Genomic DNA, 21,349 nt, shown 5'->3' with positions numbered 1-21,349 from the left:
GGCGCTGAAGATTCCAACAGAGGGATGCGGGACTGGGGCCCCAGGCAGGCTTCCTGGAGGAGGCGGAGGCAGAGAAAGCCCCTTGCTTAGGGCCAGGCGCTGGCACCCAGAGCCAGCCATGGCAGCGGGGGTGCTGGGAGCTTGCAGGCAGAGGCAGGTTGACGGTGGAAAGCCCGGGGCCGCACCTCTCTGGTGTGAAGGCTCGGGGACCCCACCTGGCCCCAGTGGCCGACTGGCTGGAGGGCAGCCAGGACACGGGTGGCACGTCCCTGGCGGCCTCTCTGTCCATGTCAAGAGCAGCAGAGAGGCCGACTCCAGCCTCCAGAATAATCCAGGGAGGGGCTTCTCGGTGGGACCGCGGTGCCACCAGCTCGTCTCAGAGGCCCCCCAGGGCTTGCCGCACGGAGCCGGCCAGGGAGGCGGCTGAGTGGATGGAGACTCCGGGGGCACCGATGCTGGTCTCCCAGCAGTCGAACCCGCAGCCGGTCAGGGCCTGCTTCGTGGCCTCCACCTCTGCCCGTTCGAGATCTGGGGGTGGGGTGGGGGGAGAAAGGCAGGTCACCACTGACCACTGTCCCCACCCCTGGAGAAGTTTACACCGTCCAAGGGAAAGGCCCAGGGGCCAGGCCCGCCTGCTATACCTACAAGGCTCAAAGAGGCTGCCTGCAACCCCTGTGTGCTGAGCCCCAAGTCCTGTGCCCTCCCTGGGGCCAAGGGAGCAACAGGCACAGAGTCCCAGGGGCCCGGCCTCAGACAAGGGACTTCCGCTGGCTAAGCCCCAGTGCCCTTGGGTGGGAATGGGGTGAACACTGGCCCCTCCAGAGTGACCGGGGTGATCCCACGGGAGACCACGTGGCACAGCAGTGGCTACACCGGGCCCCACCAGAAACGACAATGCTCACCACTGGCATGTACCCTGAACCAGCGGCCAGGGCCCACTGAAGCGAGGACATGGCCACCTCCCGAGGCTGGGAGTCCCCATGGAGGGTGAGGGGATGCCCTGGGCCAACGGGGGCTGAGCTGGAGCACAGGCGACAGGAAGGTGGCAGTCAAAGGACAACAGAGGGAGATGATCACGCAGGTGCACGGCGGCCCAGTGCCAACCGCACAGCAGGCAGGACTCACGGGCAGCCCAGCCCCCGGCGCACCATGCATCCCCGTGCCCAGTGCTAGGTCTTGCTCTTTCCCCCACATAGCGATCGGAAGGGGACGCCTTTGATTCCTGGAAAGGTCCACCCCGACCCTGGCCACAAGCAGAGGCGAGAGTGGGGAGCGTGAGGGTGACCCCCAGAGACACCACATCCTGGCTACAGCAGGGCGGGCCAGGCTGGGCGGGGCGGGGATGGCGCCCACCACAGCCCAGCCTTGAGCCAGGCTCTCCAACCTCACCCTGCAAGCCCAATGCTGTCATCCTTCCTTGGCCAGGAGGACCAAAGGCCCAGAGAGGTGAATTCACTTGCCCCAGGGCACACAGCTGAGCTGAGACTTGCTCATGGCCCCCTCTCTCCTGCCCAGGCTGGCAAGCCGGCCCCTTCTCCCCCGTACCTGGCTTGAGGAGGGTGATGCCACAGCCGCCGCCGCCCGCGCCAGTGAGCTTGCTGTGCAGCCCGTGGGCCATGGTCACCTGGCAGAGCCGGTCCAGGGAGGCGTGGCCCACGCCGAGGGCATTCAGATGGTGCTGGTTCATGTCGATGAGCTCCTATAGGAGAAGGTCCCGTCTGTTTCCGCCTGGCCTGCCGGAGCCGAGGCCCCGCGCCCATCCTCATGTCTGCCCCGTGCGTCCGCCAGCCAGCAGCTGCGACAGCCAGCGGCTCTGACTGCCTGGTACGGTCAAAGCCCCTGCTTCCTGCACGACTTCCCTCGGCATCTGGGTGGAGCCGAGCTCGCCCTCACGTTACAGTGCTTGGGGTTTATCCGAGGCCTGGTCACGGAAGCCTTTGGCCCTGGGGTCACCAGGACTCTCCCAGGGATTTTTCTGAGCTGCTAGAACTGGGTGGGTTCAGGTGCAGGCTGCCACTGCCCCCTGCACAGCCGGAGGTTACAGGAAAGAGGGAGCGATTCCTGACCGCAGGGCTTCGGCCCCTGGATCAAGCTCTGCCTGAAGCTGTTACTGCTGGTCTTCTCAGTGGGGACCCAAGAAACCCCTTTTCTGGTCCAGCCTGGTGGAGACTTCTGACACTCGCGAGAGGAAAAGTCTCCACCGACATCCACCTTCCGTCGGCTGGCCTTCAGGATAGAGACAGGGTGTGGGTGTAGCCGCAGCGCGGCCGGGAGGGGTGGCGCGAGCTAAGAGGTGTCTAGGGCTCTTCCATTACACCGAATAAGATTTCTGCTCTCCAAGGAGTAGACAGGAAGCGCACGGATGAAATAATGAATCTGAGAGCCGCTACCGCCCAGGCCTCCACCGCGCAGATTTCCTACGCCACGCTGGGCACCACGCAAGACGCGGGGTGGGAGGAGCACCGAGCCGGGGGCCCTGCCACCCGGAAGTTACACCGGAATCTCTGGAGGTGGCCGGGCCTGGGTTTGGGCTGGGCTCTGCCCCTTCCGGCTCGTGTGCTCTAGGCTTGGGATCCCCGCAGAGCCCGCACCATCAGCACGAGGCTCGTGACTTGCCTAAGGGCACGGAGCTACTAGGGCAGGGCAGGCTCTGGTGAGCGGGTCAGGTCCACCCACCTCTGCGGAGAGCAAGCAGGGCCCAACAGCGCAAGGCTCTGCTCTAGGGCACGGGGCGCGCCTGCGCACTGGGAGCTGCCAATCACCGAGACATCCCTGGCGAGGCCCACCTGCTTCTCCCGCCCGGGGACGGCTGCTAAGGCAGGGTTGGGGGGCCCCCATCTCTCCGAGCCCACCTTACACCCCTCCATGCTTGTGACAAACGAGCAGACAGGCACGATGGCCTGGTGGCAGCCCTGGGTGCCTCCCCCCGGCCCGGCGGGCTGGGGGCCTCTCTCTGCGCCGGAGCGCCAGGTGTCAGGCTGCCGAGGCGGGTTCCAGACACCTGTCACATTCTGATCCAAAATCTGTCACGGATCAGATGACAGGTGTGACACAGGAGAACAGCTCGCCGGTTGCAGTGCAAAGCTGTCCAGGAGCCGGGCTGCGTGTTTCAGCGGCTGCCACCGCCAAAAATACACACAATGTATAATCAACACGCTGTTCTGTGGCGCTCTCCGGGGGCTCCACGGGGTGTGTATTTTAGGCAGCGCTCTGTCATTATTCATTTCCTACCCAGGGGGACTGCGTGCCCTCCTTTCTACGTGGAAGGAATCAGGAGCCAGCAAGGCCGAGGCTGGGGGCGGGGGTGGCCGGAGAGCAGCACAGGAAAAGTAGGTGGGGGGGCGTGCACCTGGCACACAGCTCCTTAAAGGTCTACAGAACAAAGGAGTCAACAAGTCAGCCAGTCTGACCGCGGCTCAGCCACTCGCTAGTCGGAAACTCCTTGGAGGAAGTCGTTCTCATTCAGGCTCAGTCTTGATGTCTGTAAAATGGGGACAGCGGAGCTGCTGCACAGGGAGGAGGCTATGAGGACCGAGGGAGACGGCACCTGGGCAAGGCCCGGCTCGGGGCTGCAGATTCTAATGGCTGCAGGGCAGGGGGCAGTGGCGGCCCGGCGGCCTCTGCTAGGGGCTACTGGGTCCTGTCGTCCGGGGGAAGCTGGTGGCTTTTCAGGTCCGCCCACACCACCAGGCCACAGGGAGCCTGTCTGCGGCAGAGCGTGGCCCCCTGGCTCACCAGACACTGACCATGTCTCAGACCCTGCAGCGCGGCCACGGAGAGGAGCCGGGAGTCAGACTCCGGCCCGAGCAGGCCGAACTCTGGGGGCTCAGCTCCTCCTCCACGGCCACACAGAAGGCGGTCGTCAGGGTTACGACGAGGAAAGAACAACTTTAGACCCCGTGTGACCCAAAGCGGGCAGGTGATAAAGTGACTGAGTGAACGCAGACGACGGAAGAGAGGTGGCCGGGTGAGAAGTCACCCCTGGACTGGTGGCAGTGTCCACCCATCGGACCCCAAACCCGGCCCAGCTCACTGCTCGTGTGAACCCCCACAGAAGAGGACAGAGTGAGACCCTTGCTCTCTCATGCACACGCATGCACACACACACACACGGACTTCTTCTTCTTCACCACAGAAGAGGACAGTGAGACCCCCGCTCTCTCTACACACTCACCCTCTCTCCCGCTCTCTCCCTGGGCCCCGGCCACCCCAGGATCCTCACAACACTGGCCAGGGCCATGCCCTGGGACCTCTGGCCCTGGCCTGGGGACTCTGAGCACTGAGAGACAGGGAGGCCCTGCCTCCGAGGGCAGCCTGGCCGGGCACCCTGGATTCTGTACGCGGGCTCTTACTTCCAACACCAGGTACTGCTCCGGGGTCGCGGCCATGGCCATGTCTCCCAGCACGCGCTCACATTCCAGGGAGATGGCATCTATGGAGGTCAGCAGCGGGGCCACGATCTCTGGGAACTGGAGGGACAGGAACGAGGGGGTGGTGAAGCCTGGGGACAGGCAGGTGTCCCTGTCACATCCACCCATTCCCCGGGACCACCCCTCTCCTCCTGGCCTGTGTCTCGCTGTGTGCTGGCATCAGCAGGGGGGATTCCGGCTGCCAAGCCAGCGTGTCTGCAGCCCAATCCCTGTTGTTCCAGGAGTCCCTGTCCTGCCCCTGGCTGGGTGTGGGCCGGCACAAAACTGCCTCCCCAGCTCTCCCTGCTCCCATCAGCCACTGCGCTCCCCCACCCACAGCTCATCAGCCAGGGCAGGGCTCAGAAATCCAAACGTGCCAGAAACCTCCTGGGGGTGGGGCTGGGTGGGTAAGAAGCACCTTGAGCAGTCTGCTCCTGACGCCGGCCACGAGGGCTTTGGTGCTGCGTGGGACCTTGGTGTTGGTCAGCAGGATCTGGAGAGCTGGTGGCCTGCAGGGTGATAAGGAGGTGGGACAGGGGAGCTGGGTGGGCACTGGGAGCAACCTGGAGCCACCCCCGCCCCCATGCAGAAGAGGGAGCCCAGGGAGGGAACATGCCCTCCTGCCGCTGGCCACAGCCACCTGCTGACCTCAGCCTGCAGGCAGGGGGCACTCCTGTAGCTCTTCGCTCACTCACTCATTCAGCACCCACTGTGTAAGGAAACCTGGCCTGGCCCCAGGGCCCAGAGACAGAGAAGGGAGAAGGTCCTCAGAGGCTGCCCCTGGTGTGATGTGCCGGCTGAGCACCCAGCAAGGGGAGGAACTAACAGGGCAAAGGCGAGAAGGGCGCGTGTGGCCTGAGCGAAGCCTGGTGTTGGGTAGAACACGGCACATTCCGCAAGCCGCAGGTTCCAAGCAAAGAGCAGGAGGGGGCGAGGTTCAGCGGTGTAGGCTGTCCAGGCAGCAGGAGCGGAGGGGAGCTGGAGATGTGGAGCTGGGATGGATGGCACAGTGGGGAGGGGCAGGGGGCAGGGAGGGGGTGCCCGTGCTGCCTGGCACAGGTGGCACAATTGCCCAAGACAGCGAGAGAAGGGTCAGGGGAGGCGGGGCTGCCGGGGACGGCCCCCAGAAGCCTGCCCTGCCCGGCCCTGATGGTGCCCGGACATGACACCAGCTGAGACGAAGTCACATGGCCTGTCATTCCCACGGCTGCCACAGCAGTGCACATAGCCGTCCCCAGAGAAGCTCGGTCATCCCTTCTGAGGCCACGATCCCCACTGTCCTCGTGCTGGGCTGTCCTTGGGGACCCAGGCCAGCATCTCTCAGGGCTGTGGCCGACTGTGGATGGAGGGCGGAGGACGTGGCCCGAGACAGCTGCTGACCCCCGGATACTTTTATTCGCTCTCTCTTCACAGTTCACGATCGTAAACTCCAATAGGGCTGCCGACGGCTGCCAACAACCTGCTCCATCTCACCGCCCACGAGCCCATGAAATTAATATTGATTCCTAGCCGTGGAGGCTGGCTCCTTCTTTCTTTCTTTCTTTCTTTCTTTTTTTTTTTTTTTAACTTTACAAAAGGTGAACATTCTATTTGGCTTTTCTCTCCGCTGTAAAGACAAGCTGTTTCTCAAAAGGGCAGCGTTCTGGGAGGCCACGGCTCGATCCACTCGGCAAACAATGTGTTATTTTACGGGGAAGCGGCACCCGCGGTCTGGGGCCGGCGGCTCCTCTTCCAGCCAGCCGTGGAGGGAGCTGGGGCCCGGCCTCCAGCCCGTCACCATCTGCTCCCTGCAGTGCCCTGCAGCGGGCAGCCAAAGTCAGCTTGCTCTGGGCTAGCATCTCCCAGGGTGGGAGGAGCCCATGTATCCTGTCTTCATCTTGCTCGGACAAGTCCTGTGCCTGCCACCGGCCTAAAGCCGGAGGCTCCGTGTGACATCCAGAGACTGCCACCCAGGGCCATGTCCTGTCAGTGCTGTGTGCCCTGGGCCTGGACTACGCTCCGCCCCCCTCACTCCCCAACCTCATCTCCCTGCCCTGACCGCTCACCCCATTCTCACCTGGCCTCCTCGCGGCTGCCCAGCACCCCGGGCAAGCTCCTGCCTCCGGACCTTTGCGCTTGCATGTGTTCTGCCAGAGGTCTGCCGTGACCTTGACGGCGGCAAGACTCCGTCTTTTATTTCATCCGGGTCCCTGCCCAAGTGTGGCTTCATCAGAGACCTCCTCTCCACACCCATTTTCTAGCCCCTGGCTGTGCCTTTCTCCTGGAGATACAGACCACGGCCTGACTCACGACTGTGGTCGTGGGCTCCTCCGATGGAGGCATCACTTCCAGTGCTTTCTCTCGTCCCTGCGGAGGCCCTGCACCCAGCGCATCCTGGCAGCGAGGACCCAAGAGTATTTGTGGAGCGCAGGAATCCATGTGGTGAGCAGGGAGCGGAGCTAACTTCTGAATTCCTGCTCTGGGTCCCCTGAGAGGCGGAGAGGGGGGCCTCAGGAGAAGTGACTCAGTCCAGTGCACCGGGCTGGCAAGCAGCACAGCCAGCCTCAAGCCGAGGCCTGCAGACCCCAGGGCCTTTGCCCATCATGCCGCCGCCAACTGACTATTCCCTGCCTCTGTCTCTCACACATCCCCCAGCAGACTGCACACCCGGAGTACACAGGCCACATCTTCACTGGTTGTCTATCCCCACCACCTCATCCAGAGCTTAGGACACAACGGGCTCTCGGGAAACTGAATGGACGGAATGCTACCACCTCCAGGAAGACTGCCCAGATATCTGTAGCCACATTGATGATACCCTCCCGGTCACACTCGGCTGCTTCGGAACCCTGGGGACGCCTTCTCTGGGCGATGCCATCGTGACTGCCTCCTCCAGCAGACTGTGGGCTCCTGGGGGTGGGCCCAGGTGCCCAGGACCCTCCACTTGTTCTTTGGGATGCACAACACTTGGCACAGCCATCTTCCAGCCGGGCCCCGGAGGCTCCACCAGCAAGGACTCCCAGAGCAGCCAGGGGAAGCCGTTCTGCCCTCCCGCTGGCTCTGCTTCCTCCTCTAAGAGCAGGGTTTTGCTGAGGGGCCTTGTGCCCCTCGTGCCCTCCAGGGTACAGGGGGCAGGGGTGGGGGGGGATCTCTGCTGATATCTTTGGGTATCACAGCTGAGCGGTGCACCCGGCATCCAGGGTGCAGAGATCGGGGTGCCTCTGAGCCGCCTCTCATGCACCCCCACCACGAGGAATGATCCAGAAGTCAACAGGGCCATGGCTGAGAAGCCCCAGAGTTCAGACGGGCAGGCTTGTTGACTCAAGGGTTTATCAAAATTTTTTTAAAAAGAAGAAAAAAAAAAAAAAAAAGGCCTGGGTTCAGAAGCAGCTGGGGCAGGGACAGGAAGAGCCCAGCGGCGCAGGCAGTACAGCGTGGCAAGTTGTTGGGCCGCTCAACACAGTGGCCCAGCTCACAGGGCAATGGGCCATGGCTGCGAAGGAGACCACGCTGGGAAAAGGTAGAGAGAGCAAGGGAGCCCTGGGACCCTCACGGCTACGGGAAGGCCCACTGTGCCACCCCCCAACTGGATCAGGGGCTTAGGGGTCGGCCAAAAGGGCGCCTGGCTCCTGCCGGCCTCGTATTTAATTCCCTGTGCCTCACGTTTCCACCGTGGGTGCAGATGGGACAGAGGAAGCTGGAATTTAGCATTTGTAATTCGTTACCCCCGAGGGAGGGGCGAAGAAACATCGATCAGACTGACAGCTGCCGAACGTCCCCTCTGCCCCAAGCCGCTCACGAGCCTCCTGTGGGCTTCTGGCCTGCCTCGCCTGGTGCGCCTCCGCCCACACCACTCTCACGTTCACGGGCAGTGGCTCTTGGATGCATGCCCGGCCCCACGCCCCCGCCCCCAGCCAGACCGAGGGCTCTGGGACACTGGGGCTGACAGTCTGCTTTCTATCCCTAGGCCCTGGCTCAGCATCACCAGGAACACAGGACGACACCAACTCCTGTTTCCTGAGGCAATGAATGGATGAACACGTGAATGAATGAATGAGTAAGTGACTGAGCAGCCTGGGGTCTGGGGCCACAGCCACACACGACTTCCCCCTCTGCTGAAGCTCAGGAGGAGCAGGAAGGAAAGAGCAGCTGCCCCAGGGGACTGTGGGGGCCACGGCAGGGGAGGGAAAGTCCAGGACACCTGCCCGGGTGTGACGTCACCGCAAAACAGAGCCCGCCCCCTCGGGCAGGTGGGCGTGGCCAGGCTGCAATGGGCGGTCCACCCCCGTTACCTCTGCAAGGCTGAGATCTTCCCTTGTTGGTACCGCAGCGCTCCTCCTGCAAAGAAAAGCGTGGGGGTCTGCGCTTGGCAAAGCCACGGATGTTGGCCTCTCGGGAGAGAGCTGGACCTTGGGTAGGGGTCAGAGCTCTGCACCATCAGGGAGCAGGGTAAACGACATGACTTGTCGTCATCTCAGCCTTGGTCACTCAGGCCTCAGGTCCGGCCCGGCGAGAAGGCCCTTGCAGGCTCCGCCAGGACCACGGTGTCCCGCCCCTCACCTCCAGGCAGCCTGCTGCACTCCGGATGGCCACGTGACACAGGTGGGCCCAGTCAGCAGGGAGCCCACCAGAGGGAAGGTGTGCGAGCCCCCGGCCGTGGTCCTGCAGCCTGATGGTGCGGGCTCCCCAGGGGAGCCCGTGACCCCGCCTCCTCCCCAGAGATTCTACTTCAATGGTGTGAGGCAGGGATTTCTCCCACTGCCCGCCCCAGCCCCCAAGCAAGACCATGTTCTTTCCCTCAGAACCCACTCGTTCTGTTCATCCCAAACCAACAGGGCTGGTGTATGGACAAATGCAGTCAGAGGTTTAAAATAATAAAAATAAGATAACAGCCCCGAGGCCATGCCTACCCCACGTGCTGACGGCGTTGTCCACTCCAGAGGGGTTCCCGTGAATCACTCTTTCGCCCTGGAAGGCCCATTTGTTGATTAGTTCCAAATCATCCTTGGCCCACCTGGAGACACAGAACTTGGTCTTCATCGTGGGTATGGGGTGGGGGGCTGGGGTCCCCTTGGGGCAGCTTGGGGTTACCGCATTCTTCATGTGCCCCCAGCTGAGTGATCCTGGGCCCCCAACCTAACCGCTGAGTCTGCTCTCCTTGCGTGGCTAACGCCGGCCACATGCCTTGCGAGGTGTCCCCGGAGGCAGCCCCGGGGGACAGAGCCCCTAGCCTGGCCCTACCACTCAGTGCTGGGGAGCCTTGGGCAAGGCCACCACCGCGCTGAGTCGTTTTCCACATCAATCGGACTGCGACTCGCAGGCGGTGGTGAGGCTGTGATGAGCGATGGGTTGGTGTGGCTGACCCTGCCGGGCACCTCAATGCTCTCCCAAACGCACAGCCCTCATCGCCACCCTGCAGGGGAGCCACCACTGTTCTCCTCTCTTACAGAAGGGGAACCTGAGGCCCACAGGGGTTAAAACAGCACCTGCAGGGTCACAGTGCTGCTCACTGCTACGTCAGATCGACTTCTGCTGACTCGGAGCCTGAGCCTGACCCACTAGACACGGTGCCAATGTTTAGTCTCTCACTGTGCATCACAGCAAGGAGCAGCCAGACACGGCCCCCGGCTTCCTGGCGCCGAGGGCGGTGAGCTGCGGGCACTGAAGAGCCAACGAGTCAGTGATGCTGTGCCATTTCCCTATAGTCAACGCAGTGCCAGCTGAGCAGTGTGCCTGGGCGACAGCCAGGTGAGGCGTGGGGACCGGCCAGAGGGGGCAGCCTGGACAATGCCTGGAACTGGCTGCGAGCTGGCCCTGCCTGGGAACTGAAAGGTGGCAGCAGCGTGGCTGGGGAGCAGTGAGCTACCAGGAGGGAAGTCAGCGGGCAGCGACCGAGGCTGCGCCCGGCCCTTTTCCCGCTCTGCCTCGTTCTTCCCCGGGCTTGTGCCAGGAAGTGGGGCAGTGCTGGGGCCTGCTCTCTCCAAGGGCTCGGAGATGGAATGGCTGGTCTTCGGGGCAGCTGGGAGAGGCAGCAGGACAAAGACTTCACACACATGCACACACACACACACACACGGTCATCTTCCACCTCTGGGTGTGCCAGCCAGCGTGAGGCCCAGGACAACCAGGCTGCCACCAGCCTAGGTTACGCCCAGCAATTAGCTCCTGGTAATGAGCAGCTGTCTCATAGCCTCTCTCATGAGTCCCAGTCTGATCTCCCAGGATCCCGATGTCAAGGCTAGAAGAGAAGGCCGGCACCGTGGCTTAACAGGCTAATCCTCCACCTTGTGGTGTCGGCACACTGGGTTCTAGTCCCAGTTGGGGCGCCGGATTCTATCCCAGTTGCCCCTCTTCCAGGCCAGCTCTCTGCTGTGGCCCGGGAAGGCAGTGGAGGATGGCCCAGGTCCTTGGGCCCTGCACCCACATGGGAGACCAGGAGAAGCACCTGGCTCCTGGCTTTGGACCAGCGAGATGCACTGGCCGCAGCAGCCATTGGAGGGTGAACCAACGGCAAAAAGGAAGACCTTTCTCTCTCTCTCTCTCACTGTCCACTCTGCCTGTAAAAAAAAAAAAAAAAAAAAGGCTAGAAGAGACGCCCACAGGATCCCTGGGTCCGGCCCCTAATTCCCAGCATGCCAGCCGGCGGGTCACCTTTACTGAAATTCCTGGCAGCAGCCAGCTGGCATCACCCGCAGGGCCAGCCTCGCATCACCGGCGGATGCTTCCCCCGAGGACAGCGGCCTCTGGACACACACAGGCGTCTCACAGCAGTGCTGGGGAAGGCGGATGGAGACTTCCCCCACGGCTCCATGGGCGCTGTGGTTAGGGGGATCAGTCTGAGTTCAGTCGCGCGTCTGAGGAGGAACCATCGGATGCGACAGAAACCCTGACAGGCTGGACACTCAAAACTGCTGCGTTTCCATGCCACAGGGGGAAGAAAAACCGAAGGCGAAGCCAAGCTCGGGCAGAGGAGAGCTCCCTGGCTGCGGGCCTGTGGCCCATGTCCTTGCTTTGTGGCCCGGCTCAGGCTGTGAGGGTGTGGCTGGTGACACAGCTCTGTCACGCTGGCACCTCGGGCTGTCTGGGAAGCGACTCTGCAGGCCACCCTGGGGACAGGTGAGAGGGGCAGGGTGTCCGAAGCAGCACAGCTGGGCTCCCTGAGCCAAGTGGGCCCCCGGAGGTGCGGCACAGCCTGGGGCCTGGTCTCCAAGGCGCAGGGCCCCAGGCTGCATGGGGCCTGGCTTGATGAAGTCTCTGTTGAGATGCTCTGCCATCGGCCTGGCTCTACAGCCCCCCTGAGGCGTGTGGTCCCCACCCACAGGCTTGCAGGGATGAGGGCAGCCTGTGGGAGCAGGGACGCCCTCCCCTGAGAGACACACCTCCCGATGCCAACCTTTCCTTCATGACTGTGTGGCCACACCTCACCGTTACCCCTGGCCAATGTCACCACCATGCAGAGGACGCTGGAGCATCAGGGGTCCCACTGTGCATCCGTACAGAGCACGGAGGGTTCGCTAAGCCACTGCCTTCCACACTGACTCAAGTTCCTTTCACTACATGCCACTTGAACCCCAAAGAGCCAAGGTGGGTGCGACAGGTGGGGAACCGACACAGTGGACGAGGACAGCCTGGGCTCAAATCCTACTCTGCCCCCACAGCTGGGCAGCCCCGGGCCTCAACTTCCTCATCTGTAAACCGGCGCCGTGACACCTCTCGCCTTGCAGGGTGGCGGTGTGGTCACTGCCGGGGAATCCAGGCTCGGGGCCTGACACTCGGGAGGGGCAGCGGCTGGGGGGCCTGTGGTTACCTGCTGCTGGGGGCCCCGTCCTTCTGTGGGTTCGGGATATCCTCGCACGCAGTCAGCAGGGCGGCGGCCAGACACACAGAGTACGCGGCGCTGGAGCCCAAGCCTGCACCGGTGGGCAGCTCCGACCATACCACGACATCCAGGCTCGGCAGGGCCCTGAAACACACCAAGGCACCAAGCCTGACGCTCGTGGAGGGCGGCGGGGCCCAGAACCAGAGGCTGCCAGGGCCTGCGTCCAAGCATCTGGCACAGTTTGCTGACCGGGGGGAGATGTCCTGGCCCCAGAAGCATCCCGACTGGACGCCAGGGGACTATGGCGGATCAGATAGCTAGGAAGTGGGTCCCGGATTCATTAAACCACCAGCTCACCCCACCAGGGCCTCCCCTAGCCGGGCCTCGCACACCACCAACCCTTTCTCCGGACTCCTGCCTGTTCCCACGCGAGCTGGCCTCCTTCTGCTGTCAGCGTAGGCTGGTCCCTCTCCTGGGAGGCCCCTGCACTCTCCGTTATCCCCCGAGGGACCCCCCTCCCTCACAGACCCTTCAAGACCTCACCGATGTCATTTCTACTGTGACGCTGTCCTTAAGTACCTGAAAAAGCCACCCCTAGCTCTGCCTCAAAGACCCCTGGCTGGAAGTTCACCCACTGATGCCTCATGGCAGTGCGCTGACTGTGCCCAGGGGGAGGCCTCTGCCAATGTACAGCGCCCACTCCCCGGCCGGCCAAGTTCAGAGTCACTGCACTTCTGTGTGTTTCCCCAAGGGAGGAGGGTCAAACCCAAGGTTCGGCAGACTCCACTACATACACTTCATCTTCCACACAGAAGAGTCGTGGGAGAGGGCAGGTGATTGGGGCAGAGGTTGAGATGCATCTTGGGATACCTGCAACCCATGGCAGAGGGCCTGGGCTGGAATCCCAGTTCCACTTTGTTTCTTTTTAAAGATTTATTTGTTTATTTGAAAGGCAGAGTGAGAGAGAGAGAGAGAGAGAGAGAGGCTTCAATCTGCTGGTTCACTCTCCAAATGGCCGATCCAATCTAAAGCCAGGAGCCAGGAGCTTCTTCAGGATCTCCCACGTGGGTGCAGGGGCCCAAGCACCTGGGCCATCTTCCACTGCTTTCCCAGGCCATAGCAGAGAGCTGGATCGGAAGTGGGGCAGCCAGGACTCAAATCAGCGCCCATATGGGATGCTGGCACGGCAGGTGGTAGCTTCCCCTGCTACACCACAGCACCAGCCCCCCCCCCCACCCAGTTCCACTTCCAATTCCACCTTCCTGCTAGCGTGTACCCTGGGAGGCAGCAGGTGTTGGCTCGGGTGTTGGGCCCCCGCCGCCCACTGGGAGACCCGGATGGAGCTCCTGGCTCCTGGCTTTGGCCTGGCTCTGTCCCAACTCTTGCGGGCATTTGTACTGTGAACCAGTGGATGGGAACTTTCTCTCTCTTTCTCTCAAGTAAATAAAATTATTCAAAAAATAAAATTACAAGACTGTGCCTTTTTAAATTACACATGTGCACCCTCCCCAGGTGGGGGGATTCTGAAATGCTCCCCCCACTGGAGGGGATGTGCCCCTTTCCCCTTGAATACCCCTGTGTCCATCAGCAAGTGTGGGGCCATTTACGAAGGCATCCTGGGCCAGGTGCAGGGTCCCATGGCAGCGGCGGCTGCTCAAGTGAGCGCAGGGCTGCCCTTCTAGTTCCACACCAGAAGAAAACAGTGCGTGCTTACCACGTGCCAGCGTCAGGCCCACTGTACACGTAATTCTGCTCCTCAGAGAGTCTTTGGAGGAAATTACTAACAGCAGCTGATGTCAGTCTAGCTCTGCACCTCGTACTTTAGATGAACTAACTCGTTTAACCTCTAGGAGTTCGGTGCGATCACAGCACCCATTTTACAGATGAGGAAAGTTGAGGCTCAGAGAGGCTGAGCAGCTCAAGCAAGCTAGGAAGTGGCACAGCTGGGGCGTGAGCCTGCACGGCCTGCCTCCTGAGCTTACGCCTTCCATCCCTGGGTGACACCACCTCAACAGCGCTCCTGCCCTCTGGGGCTCGGCTTTCCCAGCTTTTCTTGGAGCCATGTCCCTGGAGCCCGTGAGATGTGGAAGAGAGGCAGCTGTACACGCGCGGCTCGGGAGACAGCATGAGATGGATCTGAGATCAGAATCTGGCTCCGGCTCCACTGGAGGTGGATGTGCGGGATTAAGTGTGTAAATGTCACTTCAGGGAACTGAACGGACTTTTCAGCTCTACCGCTTACTGCTTAGCTCCAGGGCCTCAGTGTGTTGACTCCTCCGAGTCTGTTTGGCACCAGGTACTGCCCTCTTACGGGGGCTGTCACTGATAAGAGCATGTCCACCGCAGGGGCCTGCCAGGCGCCAGGCACACGCTGAGGCCCACTGCCATCAGAAACCCGGAAGGCAGCAGGTGCACGCCTCAGCCGTGACCACAGAAATCCTCCCCCAACCACGCACGCACCTGTGCTTCCGGCAGATGGACAGGTACAGGTACAGGAAGGCTAGCACGGCCAGGTGCTCGGGCCCCGCTCCGTCCGCAGAGAGGCCTGCCACCTCCTTCAACTTTTCCACTTGCTCTGGGGTGGGCGTGGGGACGTCGCCTTGCTCTGTCACACAGGCAAAGAAGCAAACACAAGTGGGCGAGAGGGCTTTGGGTGCGTTTATAAACAGAACACCAAAAATCGCGTTGTTGCTAGAATTAGAACACAGGTGACTGTGAACATATGGTCCCAGCACCAGGGCTGAGTCCATCTGTGGACTCCGAGCTTTGGGGGGCTTGGCTTTGGGGTGCTGACTGTGCGGCCTTAAGCATGTGACTGGGCCTCCCTGAGCCCCGTTTCCCTCCTTGGTACAAGAGGCACGGCAGCAGTACCTCGTCACAGCATAGCTGTGAGCGTGTAATTAAGTAAGGGATGGAAGATTCTCAGTACAGGTCCTGGCACATGGTAAGTGCTTAATTAATAGTCATTTAAAACGCACACGCACAGAGAGCGAATGCTGGTTCAGTCACTCAGGGCCTGGCGTTTTACCGTCCGTTATTCAAAATCCAAATCAAAGGCTGGATTAAATTATTCCCCGAAAGATCATTAGGGAAAACAGGACACTCTCACAAAGTCAGCGCCTGCAAAAGGCGGCTGGGGCAGGGGGGAACGGGAGGTGGCGAGTGTTTTCCCGTGCAGCAGCCTGGCCTCTTCCCCCGAGAGGCTGGGGAGGCAGGGCAGGTCTAAGCAGCTTGCCTGGACGATTCCCGCTCGAGCCACGGGTCAAGTTCTAGAGGGAACGTGAAATGGAGTCGGCTGTGCCCGCAGCAGGAAACTTCAGGGCCTCCATCAAGGAAATACGTATTGGACGGATTACTGATACACAGACCACAGCCAGGCTGGGAAAGCCCAGATGTCGCAACGCTCTGTGATGGGGAGGAATGGCTGTTAAGAGCTTGGGTTTTGGGGGCCGGCACTGTGGCATAGCGAGTAAAGCCGCAGTGCAGGCATCCCATGTGGGTGCCAGTTCGAGTCCTGGCTACTCCACTTCCGATCTAGCTCTCTGCTATGGCTTGGGAAAGCAGTAGAAGATGGCCCGAGTCCTTGGACCCCTGCACCCACATGGGAGACCTGGAAGAAGTTCCTGGCTCGTGGCTTCAGACTGGATCAGCCATTTGGGGAGTGAATCAGTAGATGGAAGACCCCTCTCCCTCCCTCCCTCTCCCTCTCTCTTTCTCTCTCTGTAACTCTGCCTATCAAATAAGTAAATACATCTTTAAAAAAAAAAAAAAAAAAAAAGCCTGGGCTTTGGAGTTCAGAAAGACCCGGGATCTGAGTACTTCCTGTGTCACCGACAAGCTCTGTAGCCTGAGCTCCCTGACCTCTGAACCTCAATTTTCACATCCGTGAAATGGGGATGAATCAAACCACCCCCAAGGCGGGAGAATTCTGAGTGCTAAACATACGTGAACACACTTGGTTCAATGCCTGGGACACGCAAGGGCCCAGTACATGTTCACTGGGGTCACAGCCATCAGGAGGGTGCCAAAGGTCACTCAAAGAGAGGTGCAGGTGCCATTCCCTGGTAGACAGCAAGTCTCTGAAAGGCCGAGGTCCCTCCGTGTCCCACAGGAGGTGGACTAACACGGCCTAACCCAGGTCCTGCACCTGCTGTCACCGTCCTAGCGCCCAGCTTCAACGCAGGCGATGCGACTGCTCACGGAGGCCCCGGCAGGCTGCCTGGCCGCCCCCAGTCGGAGTGCTCTGAGACAGGTGCCTGCCTGCTGGCTGCTTGCACCCCACGCTCCTGACGTACGGTCTCAGGGGAACCTCCCTGGCCCGGCTGGGCAGGTCTGTGCACCAGGCGTGGAAAACCAGTTTCAGGGGCTCTGGCTGCCTTTTGGGGTGGGCTCCAAAGCAGTGATTCTTTTTTCTTCTTAATTAAAAATGTTTTTTCTCTTTAATTTCTTCTTCTTTTTTTTTAATGACACACAGAGAGAAACAGAGAAATACATCTTCCATCCATGGATTCAGTCCCTAAAATGTTCACAGCAGCAACTGGGCCAGACGGATGCTGGGAGCCCAGAACCCCATCCAGGTCCCCCACGTGGGCGGCAGGGACCCAGGTACCGAAGTCATCACCTGCTGCCTCCCAGGGTGCGTATTAGCAGGCAGCTGGAATTAGGAGCGAGCTGGGACGTGGACCTGGGCTCTCCCACATGGGGTGTGCACTCCCCAAGCAGCACCTTAATGCCCACGCAGTGCATAGTTTTTGTTTTGTTTTGTTTTTATAATGTGCATTTTCTGTGAACTTCTTGGAGATCCTGTACATCTATGGATTTCAAAATTTTTTACACCAGAATAAACTTATCTTTACTTCCATTTCCACAAGTAATTTGAAGGACAACTCGTCTGTATGGCTAAAGGCAATGAGGTGATTTGGAGGCACCATAAGGTTAGACATGGAAGTAGCTGCTCTAAAACGGGATGTCCACTTTTTTAAAGATTTTATTTATTTATTTGACAGGTAGAATTACAGACAGTGAGAGAGAGAAAGACAGAGAGAAAGGTCTTCCATTAGTTTACTCCTCAAATGGCCACTATGGCCGGCACCACGCTGATCCGAAGCCAGGAGCCAGGTGCTTCTCCTGGTCTCCCACGCGAGTGCAGGGCCCAAGCACTTGGGCCATCCTCCACTGCACTCCCGGGCCACAGCAGAGAGCTGGCCTGGAAGAGGAGCAACTGGGACTAGAACTGGCGCCCATATGGGATGCCGGCACCGCAGGCAGAGGATTAACCTAGTGCACCATGGCGCTGGCCCCTGGGATATCCACTCTCACTCCATCCCCACACAGCCTGGGGGAGTGGCTGTGGCTTCCACGAGGGAACAGGAAGAGGTATAAAGGGGTCAGGTGCGGTTTAGAAAAAGCACCCTAGAGGATTCTCATTTGCCCCATCCTGGCGAGAAACCCTGTTGCAAACAAGGAGGCATCTGCCCAGAGAGGAAGCTGAATCGGAGAACAAAATCCCACTCTGGCACAGGCCAGGGCTCCACTGACTTGAAACCTGCCTGCCTGTGGATGGATGCAATGTTCCCAGGGCTACTGAAAGTTCGCACAGAGCAGGCAGGCGTTTGGGAGACGGGCCGCCACATCGGACTGGAGCGCCTGGGTTTGATGCCTGCCCGTGACTCCTGCTCCAGCTTCTTGCTGATGCAAGCCCTGGGAGCCAGCAGCACAGCCCAAGGCACTGGGTCCCTGCCCCCATGTGGGAGATCTGCAGTGAGTCCCCAGCTCCCGGCCTGCTCCCTGGAAGCATCTGGGGAGTGAACCAAGGTGACAAATTTCTTTCTCTCTCTTCCTGACTCTCAGGGAAAAATAAAACAAAAACAAAACAACAACAACAAAAAGATCAAAAAGTGCAAAAACCAATCAAGGTTAGCACCAAGGTCTTCATTTATTGGTACAAAACAACAGTGTTGGGGCTGGCACTGTGGTGCAGTGGGTTAAAGCCCCAGCCGGCAGCCCTAACATCCCATATGGGTGCCGGTTCGAGTCCCGGCTGCTCCTCTTCCAATCCAGCTCCCTGCTAATGCACCTGGGAAAGCAGGAGAGGATGGCCCAAGTACTTTGGCCCTTACACCCAGGTGGGAGCCCTGGAAGAAGCTCCTGGCTTAACATTGGCTCAGCTCCGGCCATTGCAGCATTTTGGGGAGTGAACCAGAGGATGGAAGGCCCCTCTGTGTGTGTGTGTGTGTGTGTCTACCTCTCTTTGTAACTCTTTCAAATAAATCTTTAAAAAAAAAAGTCTTGATCCACCAGAGAAGAAAATGGACACATACATTTCTGAATGATTTGTATGACCAGACCCAGTTTTGGTTTAAAAAAAAACCAGTCTTTCCCTATCCCAATCAATCACAGTGTCCCCCCACAGAAACCGAAACCGATCCAGAGGAATTAATCCCAAAGTGCTCAGAGTCATTACTGGGGGGAGGAGGAGCAATAACGGTGATTTTTTTTTTAAGGTCCTAATGTCCAGTTATTGACTACGTTTTCCAGTTAAAAGCATAAGCTACCCTACTGTTTTTAAAATAACAAAACTCGAATACATCCTCCTTGCTAAAAGCAATATAACAGAGAATAAGGCTCTTGGTGTCCACTCCTCAGTTCTCGAAGCGCCCCCTCCCCAGGAACTGTCACTGTCAGTTTGACACCTACCTATCTTCCAAGGCCTCATCCTATACAGTGACATGCAGACTTGCACATAGGAGGGGGTCATCAAAATGTTTAGGGGAAAATGCATTATTATGAAAAAAAAAATCCTGCCTAGATTTCAAAAGTTTTTTGCACCAAAATAAACTTGATCTTTCCATTCTACTTTTCCACGTACGCTGAAGGTGGTTTGCATTGTTGTTTTGCATTGTGTGTTTTTTCACTCAACCTACAAAGATTCAGTGCCTCATGTTACACCTTAATCTAAAAAAATAGTCGATGAAGACAGCCAGTGTCCTGGGGTCAGCATGGACAAAGGGCTGGCCTCGGGCTCCCGGGGGCACGGCCCGGAAGAACCACGCAGCCGCCCTCTCCCCTCCTTCAGGGCCCAGGCTCTCAGCACACCTGCCTTGTCCCTGGACTTACCCAGAAAGCTCGTGTCCAGCTGCTGGAGCCTGGCCACATCCCAGGCCCTCGTGCTGCCAAGGTTTGGTAAGTGGAGGCCCACTTTCCCGTGGCTGTGGGGCTGAAGCCGGAGGAATGTTCTCAAGTTCAAGGCCACAGCTAGGGCTACCTAGAGAAGAGGCCGGAGGACGGGAAGCAAAGAGGTCAGTGTCACTGTACTGAACCGAGAGAGAGCAAAGACCAGCACACAGGCCGCTGCCACCCCCAGCCTGCCAGGCACTGCTAATCAGCCGTGGCACAGCGACCCGCAGAGCCACCACCAACCAATGAGGAGTGCCACCGGCCGATATCTGCCTTCCGGTGAGAGGGTTCTCAACACCCAGGAATCACTTCTGCATAATCACTACATCTTCCGAGGGGAGCAGGAGCAACGGAGACGAGGAGTGGCAGAGTGGAAAGAAACAGGGGCTTGGGGGCCCACTCCTCACCCACCAAACTGTCAGGGACCTTGGTGGCTACAAAACAGGTGACGGAAAGTTTCCGGTTCTCTCTGGGCCTCACTGTCACCTGTGTACAGCAGGACTACAAGGACAGCCGTGAGGGTGGAATGAGACAGGGAGACCGAGTCTGACTCCTTTGCTGGATCACCCTTTGAACTTGGAAGCGTGGCAATGCCCCGGCGTCCAGTCTTCCACCGTCTTCTCCCCCAAAAAAACCTCACTTCCGGGGGGATCTCCTTCCACTCACAACAGCTCTCCGCGATCTCACCGAGTGAGGCCAGAGAAGCCCTTGGGCGAGCCTCAGCCTGTGTTTCTCCCGCCTCTGCTCCAGGGCTTCCTGTGAGATTCCCGCCAGGAACAAGGGCTGCCCGATCCCGGGACGCGCCGGGGTGAGGGGGGGTCGTTTACCTTGCCGTGGACCACGGCGTGTTCTCCGTGGAGGATCACTTTCCCCGGCGCAGACACCAGCAGGGCTTCCGACAGCATGGCTCCTGGCACCCCTGGAGGTGAAAACCAGGCGGAAGAGCCCGGGTCCCCAGTGTCAGAACCAGCAGGGAGAGGGCGAGAGGATGCCGGGGTGAAACCCAAAAGGCGGCTGCCAGCCAGCGCGTGCTCCGCGCCCGCGGAGCAGCCACCCGGATGCATCAGAGGGATCCGAGTTCAAATCCCAGAGCCTCCACTCCCAGGGATGCCGCCTCCGCTCGCACACCTGAATCGGCCATGAACTCGGATTCCCCACCTGCTACCCGGGGACAGTACGTGTGCACCTAATCCAGTGGGTCGTTAGGAAGGCTAAACGCACGCAAAGCAGACACTCAGCAGCGCCCGGCACGTTGTATTCGCCTGATTCCGGCCAGCTACTCATCGCCTGGCTCCTCTTGGTTTCAGCTTCCACCATTACTACTGCTGAAGCTGCACTTCTAAACGAAGCCGGGAAGGAACCCCGCGCTGCCCCCGACGCGGATGGTGTTGCCAACGCATCACAGCCAAAAGTAAGGCTGCAGAAAACACCTGTCAGCCCCCGTTCTGCAAGACGGGGTCCCAGAAGGCGGCAGCTCAGGCGCACTAGGAGCTCGGTGCTCCCGTGACCCCTGTCTCGCAGGCGCTCGCTCACCGGAGCTCACACCTGTCAGATTCCGGCCCTCAGCGCGGGTTCTCGGGAGCTGAGGAGACTCCAGCAGAGAACCTAGGCGCCAGGCCCCGGGTCGCTCTGGGTCCCAGAACCTCGCTCCGCCCGGCCCCGCGACCGCGACCTCTCACCTGCAGCGACCGCGACCCCTCTGCGTGGGACCTCCAGCGGCTCCGGCACTCCTCCATCCCGGAGTTCCGAAGCTCCTGGGGGGAAGGCGGCCGCGTCCTTCCGCTCAACCAATCAGAACGCGCGAGACGGGAATCCTTTTACTAATTGGCTTGAGCATTGGCCAATAAAGATCGCGGCTGAGCCGTCCAGAGTTTCCCCGCCCCGCTCCTTCTGTAAACCAATGGGAAACAGGTCGTTGGGAATGCCCCGCCCTGGTGCGAGCGCCGCGAACCAATGGAAAACGGAG

At 59.9% G+C, this 21,349-nt stretch overlaps 1 protein-coding gene across 3 annotated transcripts; it reads right to left on the bottom strand.

Annotated features, from left to right (window-relative positions):
- Window positions 1-275: 275 nt before the first annotated feature.
- Window positions 276-21,159, bottom strand: MVK (mevalonate kinase). 3 transcript variants are annotated; one of them, XM_062182252.1, is made up of 11 exons: window positions 21,063-21,159; window positions 20,211-20,302; window positions 19,324-19,471; window positions 14,668-14,812; window positions 12,196-12,351; window positions 9,299-9,402; window positions 8,681-8,726; window positions 4,828-4,918; window positions 4,353-4,469; window positions 1,546-1,699; window positions 276-528 (listed from the first exon to the last, which is right to left on the bottom strand). In XM_062182252.1, the coding sequence occupies exons 2-11, from the start codon at window positions 20,286-20,288 to the stop codon at window positions 377-379; spliced, it is 1,191 nt and encodes a 396-aa protein (XP_062038236.1). In that variant the 5' UTR covers window positions 20,289-20,302; window positions 21,063-21,159; the 3' UTR covers window positions 276-376. The 3 variants fall into 3 exon arrangements, with proteins under 3 accessions (XP_062038236.1, XP_062038237.1, XP_062038238.1); XM_062182253.1 differs by lacking the exon at window positions 12,196-12,351; XM_062182254.1 differs by lacking the exons at window positions 19,324-19,471; window positions 20,211-20,302; window positions 21,063-21,159 and having other exon boundaries at window positions 9,299-9,356; window positions 14,668-14,751.
- Window positions 21,160-21,349: the final 190 nt, after the last annotated feature.

The sequence above is a fragment of the Lepus europaeus genome, chromosome 23 (assembly GCF_033115175.1).
Source record: "Lepus europaeus isolate LE1 chromosome 23, mLepTim1.pri, whole genome shotgun sequence".
NCBI classification, from domain to species: domain Eukaryota; kingdom Metazoa; phylum Chordata; class Mammalia; order Lagomorpha; family Leporidae; genus Lepus; species Lepus europaeus.
Note: the sequence above shows the minus strand (reverse complement) of the source record. Positions and strands in the feature narration are given on the sequence as shown.

What these genes read in the sequence shown, in the direction of transcription:
- MVK (XM_062182252.1), bottom strand. Translation starts at nt 20,288, where the DNA reads ATGCTGTCGGAAGCCCTGCTGGTGTCTGCGCCGGGGAAAGTGATCCTC. An exon ending in GACGGGGCCCCCAGCAGCAG is followed by an intron (nt 9,403 to 12,195) that starts GTAACCACAGGC and finishes CTGTGTCTCCAG; the next exon opens with GTGGGCCAAGGATGATTTGG. An exon ending in TCAGGAGCAGACTGCTCAAG is followed by an intron (nt 4,470 to 4,827) that starts GTGCTTCTTACC and finishes CTGTCCCTCCAG; the next exon opens with TTCCCAGAGATCGTGGCCCC.